Source organism: Oncorhynchus tshawytscha, linkage group LG04, assembly GCF_018296145.1.
Source record: "Oncorhynchus tshawytscha isolate Ot180627B linkage group LG04, Otsh_v2.0, whole genome shotgun sequence".
NCBI classification, from domain to species: Eukaryota; Metazoa; Chordata; class Actinopteri; order Salmoniformes; family Salmonidae; genus Oncorhynchus; species Oncorhynchus tshawytscha.
The window spans coordinates 40,243,834-40,255,266 of NC_056432.1; the positions used below are offsets into that span (position 1 = coordinate 40,243,834).

The 11,433-nt window shown below is 40.5% G+C and overlaps 1 protein-coding gene across 1 annotated transcript in view; it reads right to left on the reverse strand.

Moving 5' to 3' along the window:
- Positions 1–8,350, reverse strand: part of LOC112248782 (A disintegrin and metalloproteinase with thrombospondin motifs 12-like) — a 42,343-nt gene extending 33,993 nt beyond the window's left edge. Inside the window, exons 1-2 of the mRNA XM_042320733.1 lie at positions 8,047–8,350; positions 7,349–7,710 (exon numbers count right to left, since the gene is read on the reverse strand). Of these exons, the coding sequence (XP_042176667.1) occupies positions 7,349–7,710; positions 8,047–8,161 (477 nt within the window). The 5' untranslated portion in view covers positions 8,162–8,350. The remainder of the gene's footprint in view (positions 1–7,348; positions 7,711–8,046) is intronic.
- Between the last annotated feature and the right edge of the window lie 3,083 nt (positions 8,351–11,433).

An 11,433-nucleotide genomic window follows, 5' to 3' on the forward strand; every position in this document is an offset into this window, starting at 1 on the left:
CCAATCTCAACAAACCATTTCTGTATGGACCTCGCTTTGTGGAAGAAAGGGCCTTCCCCAAACTGTTGCCACAAAGTTGGAAGCACAGAATCGCCTAGAACGTCATTGTATGCTGTAGCGTTAAGATTTCCCTTCACTGGAACTAAGGGGCCGAGTCAGAACAATGAAAAACAGCACCAGACCATTATTCCTCCTCCACCAAACTTTACAGTTGGACCTATGCAATCGGGCAGGTCGCGTTCTCCTGACATCCTCCAAAACCAGATTCGTCCGTCAGACTGCCAGATGGTGAAGCGTGATTCATCACTCCAGAGAACGCTTTTCCACTGCTCCAGAGTCCAATGACAGCAAGCTTTACACCACTCAAGCTTACGCTTGGCATTGTGCATGGTGATCTTAGGCTTGTGTGCGGCTGATCGTCCATGGAAACATATTTCATGAAGCTCCAGATGAACAGTTATTGTGCTGACCTTGCTTCCAGAGGCAGTTTGGAACTCGGTAGTGAGTGTTGCAACCGAGGACAGACTATTTTAACGCGCTACGCGCTTCAGCACTCAGCGGTCCCGTTCTGTGAGCTTGTGTGGCCTACCACTTCATGGCTGAGCCATTGCTGCTCCTAGACGTTTCCACTTCCCAATAACAGCACTTACAGTTGACCAGGGCAGCTCTAGCAGGGCAGAAATTTGATGAACTGACTTGTTGGAAAGGTGGCATTCATTGACGGTGCCACATTGAAAGTCACTGAGCTCTTCAGTAAGGCCATTCTAATGCCAATGTTTGTCTATGGAGATTGCATGGCTTTGTGCTCGATGTTATACACCTGTCAGCAATGGTGTGGCTGGAATAGCCAAATCCACTCATTTGAAGCTGTGTCCACATACTTTTCTGTATATAAAGTGTATATGGGTATTATTCTACACACAGGCTATTATTCTACGCACACACACTGGTCTCTACCTACACACTCACACATACTTACACTGACACACACACACACACACACACACTACGTACAAAAATACATACATAAATACGCTGCTGCTACAGCTCAGTCTATTATCAATCTGTTATCTGTCCTGTTGCCTAGTCACTTTACCCCTACCGAAATGTACATACTGTAGCTATCTCAATGACCTCGTACCCCTGCACATCGACTTGGTAATGGTTTTTATTCCCTGTATATAGCCATGTTATTTTGGACTCGTTATTGTTTTTCACTGTGTACTTATTCCTCCTGCCACTATTTCATATTTAACTCTACATTGTTGAAAAAGGACACGTAAGTAAGCACCGGACCATAAATCTACAAAAATCTTCAACTACTTTTCAACGTCCATGCTCGTCTGGTGCTTAGTGGGTGCGGATACTGGTTACAGTAAATGGAAAGAGAGGGGGCTCACATGGGTAGGTGCCAGTAAGCCGGACAGGTAACATTAACTGGAGAGAGAGAAAAGAGAGAGGAGGGAAGGAGGGGTTGTCCAGACTGTTTTTACACTCTCGCTTTGACCACCAGATGACAGAAAGAGAGAGAAAACATTTATGAGCTGAACATAACATTATGCCAGTGGAAGGGAGGACAGTACCAGGAGAGCCTATGAGCTGATCATAACAGTATGCCAGTGGAAGGGAGGACAGTAGCAGGAGAGCCTATGAGCTGATCATAACAGTATGTCAGTGGAAGGGAGGACAGTAGCAGGAGACCCTATGAGCTGAACATAACAGTGTGTCGGTGGAAGGGAGGACAGTAGCAGGAGAGCCTATGAGCGGATCATAACAGTATGCCAGCGGAAGGGAGGACAGTAGCAGGTGACTCAACTGTGGTTTGTGACTACTATGAATTCCCATTGTAGCCAATTAATTGCAGTAATTCCGTTACTTGTAATTATGTTGCCGAATTACAAGTTTTAATCACTTAATAACACATAAACAAAAACGGATATCAGTAAAAACACTAATTGGTAGGTCTACCTGAACTTGCATTATCCTCCCTCCTCAAGAGGGAGAGAAATTAGAAAATATCTTAAAGATATGTGTGTTTTGTTAATTGAATTACAAGTCACAAGCGGCTGCTGTCCCTGTACAGGGACCAAATCAGCGGAAATTTCAGAGCGCCAACTAATGGTACTCGATACAACTCAAACTTTCATTAAAACACACATGCAGGGTACTCAATTAAAGCTACACTCGTTGTGAATCTAGCCAACATGTCATATTTGTAAAATGCTTTTCGGCGAAAGCATGAGAAGCTATTATCTGATAGCATGCAACCCCCGAAATACCCAAAGGGGACGTAAACAGAAATAATTAGCGTAGCCGGCTACACAAATCGCTGAAATAAAATATAAAACATTCATTACCTTTGACGAGCTTCTTTGTTGGCACTCCTATATGTCCCATAAACATCACAATTGGGTCTTTTTTTTGGATTAAATCCGTCCATGTATACCCAAAATGTCCATTTATGAAGCCCGTCTGATCCAGGAAAAAGCACCTTTTCAAAACGCAACAGCGTTTTTTTTTATTAAAAAAGTTGCCTATAAACTTTGACAAAACACTTCAAACTACCTTTGTAAACCAACTTTATGTATTAATAAACGTTAATAATCGATCAAATTGATCACGGGGCGATCTGTATTCGAAGCAGCAAGTCTTGAAATCATCGTCCATATTCTCCCTTTCATAACTTCCTTCGGTGGACCCCAAGACAGGAAGTGCCTATTCCTCATCCCACCAAGGATAAACTACAACTGAATAGCCAGTACTGGCGACATCGTGTGGAAGCTGTAGGCATTGTAAACGGGGCTCTATCTATTTTTCCTTGCCATAGACAATACAGAGACTGGCGGATGGATATTTTTTGTGTGTTTTTGGTGAACAGTTTTCCTTGGGATTTTGCCTCCTAAACACGTTCTGTTATAGCCACAGACATGATTTAACCAGTTTTAGAGACTTCAGAGTGTTTTCTATCCACACATACTAATCATATGCATTTACTATATTCCTTGCATGAGTAGCAGGACGTTGAAATTTTGCGCGATTTTTAACAAAAAGCTGCGAGAATTTGTAGCCTCCCTAAGAGAAGGTAAATAATTTATTCAAATTATTAAAGTGTTCATATTAGTTGGCAGGGGTCTTTACTTCAACATTATTGTGTTTTGATGTATTTCTAATATCTTTTAAGACTTTTTCTGGTAGATGTTTTCTGTGACCCCTTTTCCATCCGTTTGACCAAAAATCCAAGCCATTACTTAAGCCTAATTTCTAAGGAAAATGGTTGAAAAATGTATCTATGCCTTCATTTCCCAGAAATATATACTCTTAGCTTTCATTAGACACACAATTGAATATGCTTCTATGAACTTCACATATTGGTTCTCATAGGTCCTTTACATGGAAATGAGTAAAAAAGTCTATGGGTGAAGTGAAAGTAGGTAAGAGTTAAAGTTGTTAAAGCAGAAGAAAGTTGACGGTTATGCATAAAATAAACTTAACGGTTAAGGTTAAGTAATGGTTAAGGTATGGGATAAGGTTAAAACAGGAAGAAAGAACATTACGATTACCCGCCACTGGGATTGAACCTGCGATCCTCAAAGCCGAAGCATATGGTTTAAGCCCATCCTCTATCCCCATCCACAACACTGTAGCAAGCCGCGAGCCTACGAGATGGCAATACGCTCCCATTGCCCCTAGTGGACAGCATTGACGGCATCTCCTAACGTCCTGAGGACCTGGAGAAACGTTGAATACTGAAGTCGATCTGCTGTGATCTCACTGGGGTCACAGCCTAGGAAACATTTAGGAGCAACTGGATAACAAATGCAGGGAGGTCTTTGCACATTCCCTGTCTCTTTGCTCTAACCCAAATGCATTCACAATCACAACAGCTGTATATACTCAATGACATGTATTTACAAGGTTTGGCTTACTGAGCGACTGCAAACCAAACATGACTGACAGACACTGAGACAAGACCTTGCAGCAGAGGCATTCCTGATGTGACAAGAGTAAACACTGAGAGACATGCATCACAGGCCATTTACTGACAAGTCTGATCAAATACAGAGGGAAGTTCCTCCTCTTCCTTATCCTCTTGGTAATTCCACTACAGTAAATAAATCAGGGACAATACGGAAGTCTCCCCTTTGTCGCTCTCTGCTGTCCAGCTGTTTTCTGGTCAGCAGACAGAGAGAAAAACTCAACTGTCATTGTGATAAAAATGTAAGTCTTCCTTTCCTTTGTAGATAAAAGTAGGTTTCTTATAAGAAACATATAAGAATTCTAAAAAAACTGCCGCCTTGTGTTTGTGTGTGACACTAATCCAAGTATTATTTCAGCCTCTTTGTAAGTAGTAGCCATAGAAGCCACATTCTCAAACTTACTCTCTGTGGTCAAACAAAGAGAAACATAACACTGCAGATTCAGGGAGAGAGAGCTGAGAGTAGAAGACAAATGTGGGAGAAGACGGGTGAGAAGGGAGAGAAGGAGGAGAGAAAGAGCATGCAAGTGAGCCAGAGTCTCCCAGTAGACCGAGAAGAGGCGGCGGATGCAGACGTTTGGGGGCTACGAAGCTAAAGTCCTTCTGCAAACAGTCAGGAAATCTTTGAAGGCCGGACCAACAGACGAAGTACTGTCAGTCTGAGGGTTTGCTCAACTGTGACCAGCCAGACCACATCCTCTACTGCATATTTTACTACTTCTCTGATGTCTCTCTCCTGTATATTTTAAAGAAGTTAGTCTGACCTTGGGGAGGCAGCCGCTTCTATAATATGTGAATGGTAAACAGGGCAAGAAATTACACATACAAAATGTCCTATCTAAGCTAAATCAATGTGGCTAAATCATAATGAGGGTACATATCTCCTTATTTCAGTTATCTTTACCTGCTTCTCAATGTGGTTCATTTGTGAAGCCTTATATTGATCACTGAATGACAGAGAAAAGTGTTAGGATGCATTGGAGAAGGATTACACTGGCCCAACTACTCAGACAGCGCACATACACCTCGCCGATGTCGGCCTGACAGCGGTATATTGTTAGTAGATTACGTTCCATTTAGAAGGTTGGCGGGAGGGCGGCTGTGATTGTAGGAGGTTGAAATGCATTCGCGCTGCACCATCACATGGCCGCTCAGCATCACAGAGTTGGCCGTAGATCTTGTAGACATCAAAATGGGGACCCAGATAGCACACATACCAGTACCAGTCAAACGTTTGGACACACTTACTCATTCTATGGTTTTTCTTTATTTTTACTATTTTCTACATTGTAGAATAATAGTAAAGACATCAAAACTATGAAATAACACATATGGAATCATGTAGTAACCAAAAAAATGTTAAACAAATCAAAATCTTATTTTATATTTGAGATTCTTCAAAGTAGCCACCCTTTGTCTTGATGACAGCTTTGCACATTCTTGGCATTGTCTCAACCAGCTTCATGAGGTAGTCACCTGGAATGCATTTCAATTAACAGGTGTGCCTTGTTAAAAGTTAAGTTGTGGAATTTCTTTCCTTCTTAATGCGTTTGAACCAATCAGTTTAGTTGTGACAAGGTAGGGTTGGTATACAGAATATAGCTCTATTTGGTAAAAAGCCAAGTCCATATTATGGCAAGAACAGTTCAAATAAGCAGACAAATGAGTCCAAATTTGAGATTTTTGGTTCCAACTGCTGTGTCTTTGTGAGACGCAGAGTAGGTGAACGGATGATCTCCACATGTATGGTTCCCACCATGAAGCACGGAGGAAGAGGTGTGATGGTGCTTTGCTGGCAACACTGTCAATGATTATTTAGAATTCAAGGCACACTTCACCAGCATGGCTACCACAGCATTCTGCAGTGATACACCATCTCATCTGGTTTGCGCTTCGTGAGACTATCATTTATTTTTCAACAAGACAATGACCTAAAACACACCTCCAGGCTGTGTAAGGGCTATTTGACCAAGAAGGAGAGTGATGGAGCGCTTCATCAGATGACCTGGCCTCCACAGTCACCCAACTTCATCCCAGTTGAGATGGTTTGGGATGAGTTGAACCGCAGAGTGAAGGAAAAGTATCCAAAAAGTGCTCAGAATATGTGGGAACTCCTTCAAGACAGTTGGAAAAGCATTCCAGGTGACTATCGCATGAAGCTTGTTCAGAGAATGCTAAGAGTGTTCAAAGCTGTCATCAAGTTAAAGGGTGGCTACTTTGAAGAATCTCAAATATATTTAGATTTGTTTAACATTTCTTTGGTTACTACATGATTCCATATGTGTTATTTCATAGATTTGATGTCTTCACTATTATTCTACAATGTAGAAAATAGTAAAAATAAAGAAAAACCCTTGAATGAGTAGGTGTGTCCAAACTTTTGACTGGTATTGTACGTCTGCCCAAAGTAGTAACGATGTATACATGATACATCGGGAAGCTGTAGTATGGAGAGCGTTAGCACATTGACAAGATGTCTTGCAGATGTTTATATGTCGGCCAGGCATCAACATTCTATTCGAATGTCTCGGGTGTTGTCTTGCCAATGTGCAAAAACGCTCTCTAAACGATATATTCCCTACACATTTTGATACCTCGGCTAAAAGTGTGCATGCTGACTGGGGACAAGTGTCACAAAAGAGCAGTTGGTTTTTTCTTTGTATTATCTTTTACCAGGTCTATTGTGTTATATTCTCCTACATTCATTTCACATTTCCACAAACTTCAAAGTGTTTCCTTTCAAATGGTACCAAGAATATGCATATCCTTGCTTCAGGGCCTGAGCTACAGGCAGTTAGATTTGAGTATGTCATTTCAGGCGAAGATTGAAAAAAAGGAGCGGATCCTTAAGAGTTTTAACATGGTATAGCAATAGCCTAATAAACTTGAATCTTCTCTCTTCAGTTTACCCCCAAACAAAATCACGTATAGCCTAGTATAGTCCCATGTAGCTCAGTTGGTAGAGCATGGTGCTTGTGGGTTCGATTCCGCGGGGATAAGTATGAAAAATACAAATATGTATGCGCTTGGGGCGGCTAAATGACTAAAATATAAAGCTTATTGTTTTTCATTATTGCCAGTATAATTTAACAACGTTGACATGCATCCTCCAAACCGCGCCTGATGGGCAAATGTTATCTAATGCCGACACCTCGGTGACATCTTGCCAATGTGCAAACGCTCTCCATACTACATTTGATTTGTATTTATTTATGTCACGCTTATTTTACATCAGCGCGATGTATCATGTTACATCGTGCAGACATTGGCGAGACGTATACGTCCTGTCTGGATATGTCTTAAAACCAGTGAAAACAGTTAAAGATGACATGGAGTTAAATTCCAATCATGGTCAGTATCCTGGTTTCTTACCAAGCCTTCACAGGTGCTGATGGCGGCTGTCCCGCGCGCATTAGTAGGATCCGTCACGGTGCCGATCAGGTGGCACGCATTCTCCCCAGTGGTACGGTGCTCAGTCCGGTTCAGACTTCCGTTCCGCCACTCCAGAACATATTTGTTCGACACCAAATAGTTGTTGACTGTTAGATTAAAAAACAAATTGCGACCTTTGTAGGTCACCTTATAATAAACGCGTCCCTCCAAAGGCCACAAGTCTCGCTTGTGCCGCACGCGCTCAAAGCGGTGTGCTAGAGAGTGGGAGAGAAACTGTCCATCGCTGTCAACTTTGACTGGATGAACCATTGACACATCCGACTGGGACTGGAGAAAGCGACCTGAGGATAACATGGAAAAGTAATAACATTAGGCCAGTTGGATACAAATAACCACTACACTGAATTGATCCAATACTTAAATTATAATTTCCAGATCAATCAGTTAATCATTTATCAAATTATAAATTCATTGATCAACCTGCCACTTTATGCACAAATGCATATTATGCACAAATGCATGCACAAATGCATGCACTAACCTTGTAATGGCTAACTACGATGTGCGCTGTTTGTTGCATTGAATCTATGCATGTAAGTGAAATTGCAACAATAAAATCGCAACATTGTTGCAGTAATTATAGCCTAGGCTAGTTGTAACAACTGAGACACACTGACCTTGTTCTTCGTCTGGAGAGAGGCTACCAGGCAGCGAGAACTCGACATGGCTGGCAGCCAAAAACAAAACAGAATGTAGCAGAAAAAGAACCCGGCTCACACGCGGACATCGCATATTTCATCTAACCAAAATCAAGAGATTGAAAAAAATTCACTGGCATTGATGTTTCGATTGTGCTTTAGAGGCGGTCCAGCGACCTGTTTGTTCCATCAACAGCCAGCCATGATAAGGAGGAAAACATAGGCTGCATCGAAGAAGACCGGGTATAGGCTACAGAAGAACATGGTAAAAGTGGGAGAAAGCTCCAAGTTTGAGAGGGAGGGGAGGAGTGTTGTGAGGATAGTGTCTAATTTCTTTCCATGGGCGAGAGGGGAGCAGGAGCAGTGTGGTTTGCAGCTGCTACGCAGTGGGAGATAATTCAAACTGAATAGGGCCACAGGCGGCCCCGGGCCAAAACCGTCCCAATATTGATTTTTTTCCCTTCACCAATAATTTAGTAAATCTGTAGTTACAAGTATTCCTACGAATAAAAAGAGAGACTTACGTGATCATGTCTCAATGTAATCAAGTTATGAAATGATTATGTTATTTTCAAATACAATCTCTTTTTGAGTTTACTTGTGGTCAACTTGCTGCAAATTTCTAAAAATATGTTCAGGCCCTCTGACAATGCGCTCAGACAAAAATCGTCCTGTGACTGAATCTAGTTGCTTATCATTGGACTATGCCATCTTCTCCCTAGTCTAATAATGTACTACAGTAGCCTAACATTCCTCCTTATAGTCCTAGGACCTTACATGTTCTGTTGAGAGGCGAAATGGCTCTGGAAACCAAAACAGCCAAATAGTCCATCTAAACGTGAATAGATTCACAATTGCGGTATGGTTCTAGAAACATAAAGCCCTCTACTTAAATATAACTTTAAAATAACTTCACAAAATGCCAAAATCTGTCTCGGTTTTAACACAGTTGCAACCAATAGTATTTTTCAGTGACAACACATTTGTTCTGAGACGCAGATAGCTAATTAGCAAAGTTACACCTCTTTATTACGTCAGTTTTTCTGTAAACAAGGGCTGTAAACATGGCAAAATGACCGTGTGGGAACCTTAACCCTATAAAGGTGTGTAGTAATTTAACCTTTAAAAAAATATATATTATTATTATTTCTTACTGATATTAAAGATACGTTCCTTATGTTTCCAAAACCATACCGCAAGCGATGCATTTTAACGTTCAGAACGAGCGTCGGGGCTCTTAATTAACAAAACTCCCCCGCCAGAAGATACCTTCATCAATAGGCACTAAAGGTAGTTAGTCTATGAATGGGTTATCTTTTAGGAAGTAACCGCTGCAAACTTCACGCTCTAAACTGTTTATTCAATATTTCATTTGAATTCGATGTCTTGGTAGGCCTATAATTGGTATTATAACTGTGTAGAATTGCTTCCCTTTTCATTCTCAGTAGGCTTTGCTGTTAAGTTTCTGCAGAGTTCAATTTGAGAGCTACTCCTCCACCCAATCAAGAGTCAGAGTGGTGTTTTATGCAAATTGATACGTCCTGGCCCAGACTACACAGTGGGATGTGCTACATTCCCAACATACTCACCTGTTTGTCGAGCAAGAAGCCCTGTTAATTGTTACATTTATGGGGTCTGTCTGGAGGAGTGTGGGGGTGGGGGTGGAGTGTTTGTGTGTCTACTCCGCATGCATGCACACACACACACACACACACACACACACACACGCACGCACACACACACCTCTCAGTAAACCACTGGGGGATTCCAGTCCACAACAGCCACTAAACAAATATACATCTGTAGTAATAAAGCAATTTTATTGAGACGTTTATGTAATGACAGAAATAGCAACCTCCAGCTATTTCAGTCCTGGTAAGTAGTGGAGTGGTAGCCTACCACACCCACATACTCAAAGCTGGGCAATAGAGATATATAATCTATTATACACTTCAAAGAGAGATGGTGTGGCATTATTGTTTTGTAATGTCCTGCTGGTTATGACGTTTGTCATAGGCACAGGATACACATGGTAAAGTACACTGAAAGGCTTACTTGCAGGTTCAATACATTCAATATCTAGTTTGACTGATTATAAATTGAGTTGGGGCAAGGGGCCAACTTGGTGAATTTGTTGGTTTGATATGTTGTTTAAACTTTAGACTAAATAACCTATGATCAATTGCTTGCCTAAACAAATCATTGTATGTGTTTAGGCTGCTTTCAAGGAAAACCATTATTGTTTGATGTCCATGGAATCTCTTGTACTGTAACGACCTAAATGGAAGCCATACTTGGAATTCAGTTGAAACTTGATCCTCTGCCAAGGCACCAGATTCTGTCTTATCCCATAGAAATGTATCTAAATATATGTATCTGTTATCCTATAGCAATATATCTAAATATATGTATCTGTTATCCTATAGCAATATATCTAAATATATGTATCTGTTATCCTATAGCAATATATCTAAATATATGTATCTGTTATCCTATAGCAATATATCTAAATATATGTATCTGTTATCCTATAGCAATATATCTAAATATATGTATCTGTTATCCCATAGCAATATATCTAAATATATGTATCTGTTATCCCATAGCAATATATCTAAATATATGTATCTGTTATCCTATAGCAATATATCTAAATATATGTATCTGTTATCCTATAGCAATATATCTAAATATATGTATCTGTCTTATCCTACAGCAATATATCTAAATCTATGGCTCTGGCTTATCCCAAAATGTTTCTTAAATCAGAATTATGATCACAGTATTTTTTAAATTATCAGTCCCAGAGCTGTTTCCCAAACAGACCTCCAAAAAGCTGCTGTTTATTGTGAAACAGACTGTAAAAAGTGTAGAAGTGTGTGTGTGTTAAATTAATGAATGAATTACATTTTATTTTTGTGTCAAATCGGCAGTTAGTGACCCATCCCTTTCAGGATTAATTGACACATAAACAAATATTAACTGATACAACATTACAAGGATTCACAGTAATAACTCTTCTGGGGCTTCATTTATCAATCATGCATAGGCACAAATCTGTGTGTAAGCCATGTGTGAGCTCATTTCAATGCAAAGTGTGAGATTTATCAGAGAGGAAGAGAGAGGCCCAACTCGGGGGAAAATCTGTCTCTCTACAGCGTTTTTGTTGTTTCACCAACCAAGCAAGGAGTTTTTGTATGGAGGTCAATGAGAGTGTTGAATTTGGTCAATATAAAAATGTAGGGCTTATTTGCTACTTTAGGTTTATTTGATCGAATAGAATTTTCGTAATGCTTAAGTTGTTACAAGTGTACTGACATACTGTAAGTAGGACACATGACATCCCAGAAACTTTGAGAAAAAAAC